Raw genomic sequence first — 12772 nt, forward strand, 5'->3', positions numbered from 1 at the left:
TGACGATGTCCTCGTAGCTGTACAGCGTGATGAACTGCATGGCCACCTGGGCGCGAGGCACGGGGCACGGCTCAGCCCCCGGCACGCGCGGCTCWGCCCCCGGCGCCCGGCTCGGGCGCCCGCGCGCGTGCAGCAAGGGTTTGAGGGGCGCTTTACCGGCTGCCTCTCAAACTCGTTCGTCAGGGCTTCGTAGTCCTGGGGGGTGAACGGCTGGATCGACTGCTGCTGGGCGCTCATGGTGAACAGCGGCTGCGGGGGCACACGGGTGGGGTGGCATCAGCCCGAGGGGCCCAGGCGTCCGGGCTCGGAGCCGCAGCCCCAGGAGCCCGGCGGGGCACGGCCGCCGTCCTGCGGTGCCTGGCCTGGCGTCCTCACCTCATACCCCCCCAGCTTGAGCGTGACGGTGACGTCGATGGGGTGGTTCACAACGCCCACCACGGAGCGCACCAGYGACATGAAGAGCAGCGGGAACCAGATGATGGCCACGAGGAAGAGGATGATGAGGCCCCCCATGCCGTACTTCACAATCTTCTTCTTCTTCTGCCCTTTGGGCTGCGGGTACTTCTGCAGGGAGACGGCAGGCTCAGCACGGTGCCAGGCTTGGGGGACCAGCCAGTGACACCCCACTGACATGGGCCCATTGGGCACCCTTCCTAGGCTGGCAGAAGCGGGGGTAGTTTGGGGGGGGATATCAGAACAAACTGGCCACGGACAAGGACGTGGGGCACTCCCAATTGCTTCCTGCTCCTGTACCCCAACACCAGCTTCCCCTCATCTCTGCCTATGCCCCTGAGTCCCCCCACTGAGACCAGGGCTGCCAAAAGGCTCCAACTCCAGAGCTGAGCCATGATCTTGCACCTCTTGCCCTACAGCTCAGCTGGGCTGGAGGAGAGGAGTCCCCATACCCAAACCACATCCAGGCCTGGGCTGCATGGCCAGCTAGTCCAGGGCTCACTAACASGGGTCTCCAGCTCAGCCAGGATGGAAGACACGTGCGTGCCCCTGCCTGTCACCTGGGAGCAGGGGACAGGCAGAGCGAGGCTGAGGTCCCACCTTCTCTGTCTCGCGGCTGCACTTGATGATGAAGATGTTGGCATAGATGTCTTCCACGCACATCCAGTTGGACAGGGACAGTGTGGTGTCAGTCCAGACCCAGTCCATAACGGCCCGGAGCTCCACCAGGAAGGGCACGAGGCGAAACCTGCCAGGGACAGGGAGAGAGCGTTGGTGTGGTACCGTCCACCCTGAGCCACCGGCAGCCCCGCAGCCAGGACAGCCCCTGTCACCCAATGGGGGACGCAGGGCAGCTCAGCCCCATGCCAACCCCTGCCCTGTGCCCAGCACTCCRTACCCTTGGAAGAGGAAGAGGTTGAGGTGGTTGTATTTCTTGGTGAGGAAGTTGCCCAGGATGCGGGTAGGGTAGCCACAGCGGATCTGGTAGGCTGACAGCGAGAAGTAGATGCACTTCACRAAGTACCACAGCTGGGCCACTGTGTTGAGGCTGAACAACCTGCAGGCACCAGGAAGCAGGGGGGGATTGTAACTCTTCCAGCCACCCAATCCCCCCCCCACTGGACTAGACTGGGCCACCATGCTCTCAGCAGCACCAAGGACTGGCATCATGAAGGCAGCAAGCATGTGCCATGTGGCCTTGGCTCTGGGTATCCCCAAGCACCCTCAGCCCCAGCATGGGCTACTCAAAGAGCACCTTGCACCCTCTACCAGGCACCCCCAACGGATGCTTCACAGCCCTGTGTTGGGGGCACAGTGGGGCTGGTACCTTTCAGTGACGGCTGGCAGGATGAAGAACATCCACAGGTGGATGCTAAAGACCAGGATGACTTGGAAGATGAGCTTGCCCAGCACTGTCTTGCGGAGGTAGAGCGCGCGGTCGATCACCATGGTGGTGAACTGTATGAGCAGCATGACCAGGAAGGCCTCCGGCACCTGGTCATCTGACAGCGAGGACGTGATATCGGCAGCCGCGGAGTGTTTCTGGAGACACAGGAGACGTGAGGATGGGGCCTGGCCTGCCCCAYGCCCACCTCAGGGCTGGCTGGTAGGGTGTGCGAGCAGAAACACCTGTGGCCCCACTCACCCCAAAGGCCCAGAAGCCAAAGATGATGATGATGAAGTCAACCACGTCAGCCAGGAACATGAAGGCGTAGACGTCAGTGGCAGCCCGGTACTGGGTGTGCAGGATGTCCCAGAAGAAGTTGCGCACRGGCCGGTACATGTTCTGCGCCCTGGAGGGGACAAAGCGGACGGCTGTCCTGCGGGCTGCATCCCACAGCCCCCCACCCCAGCCGCCACACCACCGGGCACTCACATGGTGAGGAAGAAGAGCTTGACCTGGAGCCCAAACGCCTTCAGCTTCTCCTGCGAGTGGCTCTGCTTTGCCTCCTCCTCCTCCTCTTCCTCCTCCTCTTCCTCCTCCTCCCCACCATCCCCTGCAGGTGAGACATGATACAGGTATCAGCTTAGGGACAGCAGGGCCAGGGTACATGGGACTGCATCCTGCCCAGCCCCAGCACCCTTCACCACGGGTGACACGAGGCCTGGCGCTCAGCACCCTCTGGGGTGCAGCGGCTGAGAAACGCCGTTCACCTTCCTCCACKGCCTCCTTCTGCTTCTTGCTCCAGCGTTTCTTCTTCCTCCTGAAGCGGAGGTGACTGCTGCCAGCCCCGTTGTCCTTGTCCTGCCCCACGGCATCGTCCTCCTGTTCTGTCCTCACGGATGCTCCTGGCACCCCCAGCTCTACCGGTGCCTCCACCCCCTCCTCGCCAGYTGCCGGGGGCGGTGCTTCCTCCTGCCTCTCCTCCTCATCCTCGTCCTCCACTCGCTTCTTGGCAAAGGGGTCCTCCTCATGGTCCCATAGCCCGTAGCACTAGGAAAAGCCATGGGTTAGTGACAGCCCAGCCGGGACCCACCGTGGCCGTGTTTCCTACCACGTTCCAGCTCCACGTGCTTCGCCCCACCTCGCCACCACCAGCAACCTGTACGGGGAGCCGGGTGCTGCCCCAGCCATCCGGCGCGCCCAGCTGCCTTGAGCATCAAGGGCCCTAAAGCTTCCCGGTGGCCAGAGGCACCAGAAAACAGCGTCTTGGTTGGGAACAAAGATGGAGATACCCAAGAGCATGGACCGCCTCCGACGGCRAGGGTCCAGCTGGGCAGTCCCCAGCACCGGACAGGAGGCCGGACAAAGCGCTGTGCCGCGAGTGCCCTGCCCGCGGCGATGCCGGCACCCCGGGGCTCACCAGCAGGAGCGAGCGGTGGAAGAACAGCGCCAGGAGCTGGAGGAGGTCGTACTTGATGTAGCGGTCGGTCTTCTCCAGGCCCAGGATGCGGGGCGGGAAGAAGGGCTTGCCCTCGTTGCGCACCAGCGTGGCATAGCTGTTCCAGGGGAAGAACCCGAACTGGAAGAGGTATTTCACCACCACCATCACCTGCGGGGACGTGGGGGTCAGCGGGAGGCAGCTGGAGCCYGGCAGCCCCGGCGGCGCGAGCCCGGCAGCGGGCAGCGCGAGCCGGCACGGCCCGTGCCCACCTCGGTGAAGATGATAGCGGTCATCCAGAAGCGCTTGCTGGGCCGGGGGACGGAGAGCATGGCCCAGAGGAAGACGAGGATGGGCAGGAAGAGGGAGATGACGGAGGCGGTCACCATGTTGTTGAGGATGATGATGAAGTAGCAGAGCAGCTCGGAGTGGGCGGCTACGCAGTGGTAGACAGCCAGCAGCAGCTTGAGGAAGCGGTTGTGGGACTGGTAAAACCGATCCGACTCGTCCAGCGTGGCGAAGCGGAGCTGCCTGCGGGGCACGCGGGGGCTGAGCCCGAGCGGACGGCGCCGCGCCGACCCCCCATCCCAGCGGCGGTACCTGTTCTGCAGGAGCTCGCTGGCGGTGCGGGTCCGGTTTTGGGGAAGGGCCAGGAGCTCCCGCGAGCCGGCCACCTCGTCCCGCGAGCCCAGGGCCGGCGCGCGCTCCTCGCCGCTGCGCCGCGCCGCGCAGCCCCCGGGGCGCTCGGCCCTCTGGCCAAGGTCGGCTCCTCCGCGCCCGCTGGGGACGGCAAGGGGACGGGGCTCAGCCGCGGCCCGTCGCGGCGGGCACCGCGCCCGGAGCAGGGGGTCGGGGGGGCCAGGATGGGACGGGACGGGCCCCCACCGCCCAGCCGAGCCCCTCCGAGCCGTCTATGCACCTGCCTTGAAGCGACGCCGTTTTGGGGGTCGGTGCCCGCGGCCGCCCGCTGGCTCGGCTCCTCGGGGCCGTCGTCCAGCGGCTTGTAGAGCTCGTCCAGGACGCCCCGGTGCACGTCCTCTCCCTGCAGCGGGCACGGCGTCAGCGGGGCTGCCCCACGGCGCGCCGCGCCGTGCCCCACGCCGCGCCCCGCGCTCACCGTGGCCAGCCGCTGGGTGAGGACGTATCTCTCAACCCGCAGCACCGTGGACATGTCCGTGTGCTCCTTGGTGCAGGCGTGGAGCCACTGGGTGAGGCCGTCCACCGTGGCCTGGCACAGCACCCACAGGAAGCGCAGGGTGTTCAGCGCCCGCTGCACCACGTTGCCCCGCTCTGCGATGGCGAGGAGAGAGGGCGGCGCTTCACACCAGCTCGGCCCCCCCCCCGGGGACCCCCCGAGCCGTGGGGCTCCTGCCTCCCACCTACCTGAGCCTTCCTCCTCCTCCTCCTCCTCCTCCTCCTGGCTTTGGGCCCCGTCAGGCCCCTCAGCCTCCGACGCCCTCCGCTCTCCGCCGTCCCCTGCAAGACGGGTGATGGGTCACGTCCCCCCGGCCCGGCCACGGCCCCCCGAGAAGGGGGTGCGCACGCACACTCGCCTCTGCCCCGACACCCGTGACGCCCTCCCGACCCGCTCACCGGCGRGCACCGACCCGCCCCTCTCGAAACCCAGAACAGAGCCGGAGGAGAGCTTGCGCTCAGCCCCACCGCGGACGTCGGAGAGCCCCCTCGCAGGCAGGAAACCCTGCTCAGACGACGCTCTCCTTACGGGCTCCGAGAGGCCAGCGCCTGCCGGGCCGGGCACGGCCCCCTCCCCGCGCCCCGGCCCCGTTTCGGAGCCGGGCCGGCGAGCGGTCCCACCTGCAGCGAGCTCGGCCCCCGGCTGCTCCAGCTCCCGCTGCTCCCGCTGCTCCTGCTGCCTCAGCGCCGTCTTGGTGTTGGTCATCCAGGCTTGATAGGCCAGCTGCGCCGGGAGGAGACGGGGCCGTGAGCGGCCAGCGGGCGCAGCCGGGCCCCGCCGGGCCCCCACCGGCGCCGCGCTCACCTGGAAAGCGCTCTGCTTGCCCGGCCGCGGCTCCTCCGGCACGGCCGCCTCCTCCTCCTCCTCGCTGTCCGACTCGAAGAGGAAGTATTCGCCCGAGTGCAGCACTGCCGGGGCGGCACGGAGCGTCACGGCGCTGCCGGTGCCCGGGCAGACCCCGCTGCCGTCCCCGCCGGAGCCGGCGTCCCCGAGCGCTCGGGCCGGGCGTCCCCGAAGAGGAGTCCCTCCGGAGCCGGCGCTCGGAGCGGCTCAGGGTGCGCGGCGCTCTGCAGCCGGCCGGGAGCCGCCGCCCCGAGCGGTGCCGGTGAGCCYGGACCCGGCCTGGCCCCCCCAGGCCGCTGCCCCGTTAGTGCCCGGTAGCAAGAAGCAGCAGCTCCAAGTTAACGTCCTGCGGCCGAGAGAGGGGACGGGGGACATGCGGGGTGCCACCTTGCCGAAAGCACCGTCACCGCCGCTCCGTGCGGCCCCGCAGGTGTTAGCGGCCCCGGCGGAGGGACCTTGCCGAGGGGCTGCGCCCCGGTTAACGCCCCGTGCCGGGGCAGTACCTGCGGCGTGGTCTAACCATGGCCGCCACCACCGCTCCCTCCGCCGGGCAGGGTCCGCCTGGCCGCCGGGCTCTGTGGAACGGCACGCGTGGGGCTGAGCACTGCCGCGCTCGTTGCACCGTCCCCCAGCGCGGGGCCGACCGGAGAGGGAAGGGGCGGTTCACCGCAACGCTCCGCCAGACGGCGCGGGGGCTTCCTCGTCGGCGGGGACGGGTGGTGGGACAGCCTGGATGTGCCGGGACCCCCCGGCTGCCCCCAGCTCCTACCTGGCCTGGCCTCGTCCTGGCCCTCGCCAGCGCCGCCGGGCAGCCGCTCCTGGTGGTACTTCTCCTGCTTGGCCCGGATCCGCTCCATCCTGCGAGGCACAGGCTGCTCCGGAGCTGCTCCCCGCGGCGACAGCGCCGCGTCCCCGGCCGCAGCGGAGCCCCAGCGGCTAAGGGGGGGGGCAGGAAAGCAGGGGGGAGACGAGAAGCCCCCCCAAAACSTGACTCACTGCCGCTTGAGCTGGGCCAGCGACTTCTTCTCGGCCTGCCGGTGCGAGCGCATGCTCTTCAGCATGCTGGCCTTGAACAGCGCGACGCCCCTGCGGAGACGGCACCGGGTGCCGGGGTGAGGGAGGGCATGGTGGCCCCCCAACCCCCCCGTCGCGGGGAGCTGGCACCCCCCAACCCACCTGGAGGCCTGCAGGGCCGAGGCCTGGAGATCCAGCATGACGTGCAGGTAGTAGCGGCTGAGGAAGACGCGGCGCTGGAGCAAGAGGAAGAAGAAGCAGATGCTGTCCCAGATGATGCCGGCCTCCTCCACGGGCAAGGAGCAGTCCTGGTCCTTGCCCATCTCCTTGGCTGGCGGGGGGAGAGGGGGGCAGGTCAGGCAGTGCCAACCCCCAACCCACCCGGCGTTCCCGGGAGCGAGGGCGGGCGGGATCCCCCCAGCGGCCCCCTGCCCGGGCACTCACGGTCGTAGTAGCCCTTGACGGTGCACACCAGGCTGAAGAGCTGGATCACCCAGCAGAAGTTGCTCTGCATTTGCTGCACGAAGACGCAGGAGAGAAGCTGCCAGGGGAGAGAGGGGCAGAGTGTGGGCTCAGGCAACCATCAGACCCCCGAGCTGCACCAGCGCCCAGGGCCCGGCGGCAGCGAGGGGGCTCCCAGGCTTTGCCCARATGCCAAGGGCAGGAGAAGCATGCTGGGGTGGCCAAGCGGCACCTCTGCAGGGTGGGCAATTGAGTGATGGGCTCTTGGGGTACCGAGGAGCAGCCCCAGGGCCACTCCATGATGTGTGGATGGGGTAGGGGGTCCCGGCAGCCTGGTGCCCTCACCGACAGCATATTTTTGGAGATGATGACAGTGATGTTGTAGAGGATGAGGCAGTCCCAGAGCACGAGGCGAGCCCGCACCGGCTTGCGCAGCATGGCGGTGCCAAAGAGCAGGAGGTAGAAGCAGGCAAGGAGGTAACCGAGGCCGAAGAGGCTGATGCGGGTGGCACCGGTGATGAAGACCACAACCAGGACGAACCAGAAGAGGTAGCGGAAGACCACTACCTTCGCCATGTCCAGGTATGACCTGCAGGCAGGGCTGCTCAGAGCAAGGTCCCCATCCCCTCCCAGCACCCACGTGTCTTCAGGGGGCAGAAACAGGGCTGCCAAGCAGGGAAGGGAAAACTGGGCAGCTTGCCACTGCCTCAGTTTGGGGTGCAGCAAGGTTGCTACTCATCCCATCCCCACCCCGAATCAAACCAGCAGGACCCAAGTCTACGTGTCAGCCCTACCTGGGGGCCCCAGAGCCTTCTGGGGGAGGGTCTCATTGGTCATCTCAACTTGAAGGTCCTGGGGTATGAAGCCCCAGGATCCCAGCCCTGCCTTGAGGCAGCCCTGTCCCAATCGAAGGAGTACTGTCCTTGTCCCATGAGGTCCTGTCCCAGCCATGAGGGTCTGGTCCCAGCCCAGCCCTAAGGTGTCCCAGCCCCAGGGAGTCCCATCYCAGGCCAAGGGGGTTGTCCATGCTGGGGGTCCCGTCCCAGCAGATCCCTGGGTCCCGTCCCATCCCGTCCTAGCCCCTGGGGGCCATGCACGCCGCGCCGGGCGCCCACCGGCAGTGGATGAAGTTGGGTGTGGGGCTGTGGGGGTCCCGCGCCAGGTCGAGGCGGTCCGCGTTCTCGCCGGCAGCCTGCAGCCACTCCTCGGTGCGCTCGGCCACGAACACCCGCCACTGCTGGGCCACGCACAGCAGCAGCACGAAGTCATCTGCGGACACGTGGCTCAGCCCCGGCACAGGCCACGCCCCCAGGGAGGCGGAGCTCACGCAGGCCCCACCCCCTCACTGCAAGGAGGTGGGCCCACCAACAGGCCCCACCCCAAGGGGCAGGGCTGCTCCCAGGCTCCACCTCCACATGGATGGAGCCTCCACCCCCAGGGAGGTGACCTCCACCAAGCTCCTCCCCAAGGGGGCAGGGCTCTCTTCAGGCTCCTCCTACCCAAAAGGGGTGGGGCCCACCCCAGCTCCACCCCAGCTCCACCCCAGCTCCACCCCAGCTCCACCCCAGCTCCACCCCAGGTGTCCTGGCAGGGGCCACCTGCCCTCTGCTCACCCTGCCTGGGGGTACAGGAGGGGACCCCCCCAGCGCTGCGCCTGGGTCCTGGGCACTCGTGGGGCCCAGGGGCATCAGAGAGGGGCCAGGGCTGGGGCCAGGGCACCAGGTACTCACTGATGAGGTTGGTGGATTTGGGGGCCGTGTAGAAGTCAGGCAGGTAGAGCCACTTGATGAGCGCCGAGTTGATGGGCAGGGAGCGGCTCCACCGCCAAGGGTAGTCTGGGGGCGGGGGGGACCAGCGGCCTCAGTGGCGCGCTCGCCCCCAAGTCCCCATGCACGGCCCCCACGCCCCTTGCCCATGCAGAGGGTGAGTGGCGTGCCCATGCATAGTCCCCCACGACCCTCACCCATGTCCCCTTGCCCGTACCCCCTACCCGTGCCGGGGCAGGTGGCAGGCCTGCACGTAGACCCCACCGGCACCTCCTCGCCCCTTACCCARGCCCCCTTACCGATGCAGAGGGCGGGCGGCATGCCCACGCACAGCAGGTACTGGTAGAGGAGGAAGATCACGAGGAAGAGGCAGTACTTGGGCCAGAGGCGGGCGATGGCTGCCCGCCGGCGCCGCGTGAGGATGACGACGAGCCAGCAGCCGTGCAGGATCACCATGAAGTTCATCCGCTGCCCGATCACGTTCACCGTCATGAGGAAGCAGATCTRGGGCGGAGGAAAGCAGCAGCTCAAATCCACACCCCGGGGTGCCAGAAGCAGYGGTGCCCCCGGGTGCCAGGCATTGCCCGCTCCTCACCTCCAAGCCAAACTTGTAGTAGAAGTAGTTGAGGAAGTATTTGGCRCAGCTGACGAGGCCATGGTCGAGGTGCTCACAGGACACGTCCTCAAAGATTGTCTCGGTGACGGGGGCCGCCAACTGGAACTGCTTGCGGTAATATTCCTGACGCCGGTACACCACGGCCTCAAACACCAGCAGCAACAGCACCAGCAGGTGGTTCTGGGTAGGCAAGAAGGTGCTCAGGGCCTTAGGATGGTGCAGAGCACCCATCCGCTGTAGCCCAAGCTTGATGCCCATGCTGGCAGCACACAGAGGTCTCCACGGGTGCCCCAGGGCAGAGAGCACCAAGCAGACACGTATGGGGGATCCGGCCTCCCCCCCTCACCCACCTGGATGTAGCCCAGGTTGGGGAAGCCCTTGCGGATGCCGAACCAGTTGGCGGGGTCCACAGGGCCCCGGTACAGCGTGGAGTTGCCCAGCTCCTCTGGGCTCAGGTTGGTGGCGTTGTGCTGGGGCTGCAAGGGAAGCGCGAGCTGGGTGTCAGCACCCTGGGCAAACCCTGCTGGCAGCCAGATCCCACCCAGAGCTGGGCATCTCCGGGCAGACTGTGCTTCTGCAAGCACCTGGGCACCTGGCACGCACAACTYGGCGGCCATGGTGCCCCGCTCGCTCCTCAGGCACCTGGGTGCAGTTGCTGGAGTACTCGCTGGGGTCGACGATCTTGAGCTGGTAGAGCATCTTGCAGACGATGATGATGCAGGTCCAGACAGTGGAGAGGCAGGAGGCCATGTGGCGAAAGCGGCAGTAGGGCATGGCGAAGGCCCACAACAGCACCAGCAAGAAGTTCATCAGTGAGACCTGCGGAAGCAGCAGGGTCACAGCCTGGCCACCACCAGCAGCAGAGGTGCTGAGGCCCCCTGGGGCACGTCCTGGCAGGTGGCCCTACCTCCTTCAGAGCCACCCAGACAGTGTAGAGAGCCACGAGTTTGAGGATGTGGAGCTCGAGCAGGCGCCTCACGAAGACCTGCACGCGGGTCAGCCTGTCCGAGAAGGTCTGGCCCAGCACGATGAGGCGCTCCAGCACCAGCCCCCACTTGGTGGGCACTGCGGGGACACAGCCTGTCACTGCCCATCCCTGCACCTCCCTGCCCTATCCTGGCTTGGAGGACACCCTATTCCACCCTGCGTCTGGGTGGAATAGGGTTCCACCTAGGTGGAATTCCTCCCTAGGTGGAGTCGGTTCCATTCCGACTCCAAGGGCATCTCATCCCACCTCATGCCCTCCCTGCTCCACCCCGGCTCGGTGGATGGCCCGTGCCACCCCAGTACCCTGCGAAGCGGCGTTGGAGTCATCCTCCTCGGCCCTGGCGCTCTCGGCAGCGGCYGCATCCCGCAGCAGACGGCTCCCGTGCAGCCCCTGGGACCTGCGGGGAGGAGGGCTCAGCCGCGGGCCCGGCGCACCCGCAGGCGCCCGGTGCACAGCCCTGGCGCAGGGCCCTACCTGGGGATGTGGCAGGGCTGCGGCTCGGCCGCGGGGATGTGCTCCAGGTCCGTGATGTGCATGAAGGGCCGGTGGAAGTAGTGGAGCTGCAGGATGCAGGCCAGGAGGAAGAAGCCTGGGATGAGCGTGCTGGAGAAGAGCTCRGAGACGCTGAACTGCTCCAGACCCAGGTCGCCCAGCCTGAGCAGGAAGAGGCAGGTTAGCACAGGGCCAAAYCCATCCCACCTCTCTCTCCTGGACTGGCAGGCATCCTTGGCAGAGCARGTACAGTGGGCAGCCCAGCCCAGCCCAGCATGTCTTGGCCATGTCTCAGTGCCCACCACCCTTCCATGGGGACAGCGGCGGTGGGAACGCGGGGCCAGGGACACTCACTGCTCGTTGGTGAGACCCGTCAGGTTCCTCCAGTACATGGGGAAGTCCTCAAACTGGAAGGTGTACACGGCGATGAGCACCAGCATGGTGTAYGCCACCACCAGCCACCAGAAGGCCTTCAGCACCTTGCGCCACAGGCTGTAGTACACCTGCAGGGACAGGACCACGACACCCCCTCGCACCGCTGCCCGTGCCTCGGGGACGTGGGGTCCTGGGCACCCGGACAGGAGCGGCCCTACCTGGAAGAGGGTGAGGCAGAGCAGGAAGAGGAACATGTAGACGATCTTGTAGACGACGAGGCGCCCGGCGAAGCTCACCACGATGAACATGCCGGCGCACACGCAGATCCAATACTTGGCGTAGAAATCCTGCACCAGGGCTCCCAGCGCCTTCAGCACGTCCTGCTGCCGGCTGGGCTCTGCAAGGACGGAGCTGCTCGGAGCTGGCCATGGGGCACAGATCCACCGGACAGCTGGGTCCCCCGGGAGCGCGCCGGCTGCCCGCGGCACGCGGCTCAGCATGCTCACATCACCCAAACCCCGCTCCTGCTGGGCACGGCGGGCATGGGGAAAGCCTGGGAGGGGGGTGTGCCCGCTGGCAGTGCCCCCTCGTGCCTTCACCCAGGCCCGATGGGGAAAGGCATCGCACGCCTGCAGGCCATGGGGTGCCGGGGCCGGGGGGTCCCCTCCAGGCACGGGGAGCACCCGTGTCCCCAGGCTGGCCCCAACGTCGTGCAGGGACCCCAGCGCCCTCACCCGTGTCCGAGACCGTCACCTCCAGGAGCGGGGTGGACGGGCACTTCCTCGTGAGGAGCTTCTCCTTGACGAACTGCCGCACCAGGAGCCAGAAGGTGAGGGTGAGCAGGAGCTGCGGGGAGAGGCGGTGAGCGGAGACAGCCCCGGCCCCGCTGCCCGCGGGGACGGGGGCGGCGCGGGCTCACCTTGGCGCCCAGGTCCAGGCAGGGGTACTTGGGGCGCACCAGCCCCAGCTGCTCGAGGCTCATGAAGCCCACGCGGGTGGGCAGCTCGGGGGCCAGGTCCATGCCCCAGACGTACTGCAGGCTGCAGAGGGCGAYGCCGTAGAGCAGGATGAAGGGCGAGCAGAGCATGGCGAAGTGGTGCCGGCTCCGCACGATCCAGATGAGGCAGGCCCAGAGCAGCAGCACGAAGGTCAGCCAGCTGTGGTACGTGATGCTCCACACCTGGAGCAGGGAGGCAGCGCGCCTGGGCTCTCCCGCCACCCGGGGCCCTCCCCGGCCGGCCCAGGGGGTGCCCGGCGGCCCCCCAGCCCCGCGCACCCCCCCTCACCATCATGGCAATGAGGGCGCAGACGTAGCTCTGCTTCATGACGACGTGACCCAGCATGTGCAGGGGCTGCCGATCCGAGCGCCGCTTCTCACCTGGCCGCGGGGAGGGGGGAGCCGTGAGAACCCCCCCAAGGGCGCCCACCCCGGGGGGGGCCCGAGCGCGGAGCGGAGCCGCCGACACCGGGCATCGCCCCACCCGGCCCTCGGCACCGGCCACGGCGGGGGCAATTGCCCCCAGCAGTGCCGGGGGTGGGCACCAGCTCTGCCCCACGCTTGAAGGGAGCAACTGCCCCGCACGCAGGCAGGGCGGGGGTCTCGGTGCCAGGCTGGGGGCCGGGCGCGCGGGCGGGCTTACCCGGCTGCGGCRCGGGGCCCAGGACGTGGACGGTGCAGTTCTCGGGGCCGCTGCCCGGCTCGGCGCGGGGGGACAGCATGGGCTGGGGAGCGGGGCGCAGAGAGGG

General features: G+C 68.0%; 1 protein-coding gene across 1 annotated transcript in view; it reads right to left on the reverse strand.

The window, feature by feature from the left end:
• PIEZO1 (piezo type mechanosensitive ion channel component 1 (Er blood group)) overlaps positions 1-12772 on the reverse strand; it is a 29221-nt gene that overhangs the window by 1845 nt on the left and 14604 nt on the right. The window contains exons 9-46 of the mRNA XM_085317758.1: positions 12667-12748; positions 12313-12404; positions 11946-12206; positions 11761-11872; positions 11245-11423; positions 11006-11154; positions 10634-10813; positions 10462-10556; positions 10079-10236; positions 9814-9990; positions 9522-9647; positions 9151-9351; positions 8855-9059; positions 8520-8624; positions 7905-8058; positions 7135-7378; positions 6772-6868; positions 6490-6658; positions 6310-6399; positions 6083-6171; positions 5817-5888; positions 5275-5378; positions 5091-5193; positions 4659-4751; positions 4393-4565; positions 4199-4317; positions 3876-4055; positions 3548-3806; positions 3258-3446; positions 2608-2887; positions 2330-2450; positions 2099-2246; positions 1781-1995; positions 1352-1510; positions 1054-1201; positions 376-564; positions 157-249; positions 5-46 (exon numbers count right to left, since the gene is read on the reverse strand). Coding sequence (XP_085173884.1) covers positions 5-46; positions 157-249; positions 376-564; positions 1054-1201; positions 1352-1510; positions 1781-1995; positions 2099-2246; positions 2330-2450; positions 2608-2887; positions 3258-3446; positions 3548-3806; positions 3876-4055; positions 4199-4317; positions 4393-4565; positions 4659-4751; positions 5091-5193; positions 5275-5378; positions 5817-5888; positions 6083-6171; positions 6310-6399; positions 6490-6658; positions 6772-6868; positions 7135-7378; positions 7905-8058; positions 8520-8624; positions 8855-9059; positions 9151-9351; positions 9522-9647; positions 9814-9990; positions 10079-10236; positions 10462-10556; positions 10634-10813; positions 11006-11154; positions 11245-11423; positions 11761-11872; positions 11946-12206; positions 12313-12404; positions 12667-12748 — 5652 coding nt within the window. The remainder of the gene's footprint in view (positions 1-4; positions 47-156; positions 250-375; positions 565-1053; positions 1202-1351; positions 1511-1780; positions 1996-2098; positions 2247-2329; positions 2451-2607; positions 2888-3257; positions 3447-3547; positions 3807-3875; positions 4056-4198; positions 4318-4392; positions 4566-4658; positions 4752-5090; positions 5194-5274; positions 5379-5816; positions 5889-6082; positions 6172-6309; positions 6400-6489; positions 6659-6771; positions 6869-7134; positions 7379-7904; positions 8059-8519; positions 8625-8854; positions 9060-9150; positions 9352-9521; positions 9648-9813; positions 9991-10078; positions 10237-10461; positions 10557-10633; positions 10814-11005; positions 11155-11244; positions 11424-11760; positions 11873-11945; positions 12207-12312; positions 12405-12666; positions 12749-12772) is intronic.

Source organism: Rhea americana, unplaced genomic scaffold (genome assembly GCF_003343005.1).
Source record: "Rhea americana isolate MKP2758 unplaced genomic scaffold, rheAme1 scaffold_502, whole genome shotgun sequence".
In the NCBI taxonomy this organism is placed as follows: domain Eukaryota; kingdom Metazoa; phylum Chordata; class Aves; order Rheiformes; family Rheidae; genus Rhea; species Rhea americana.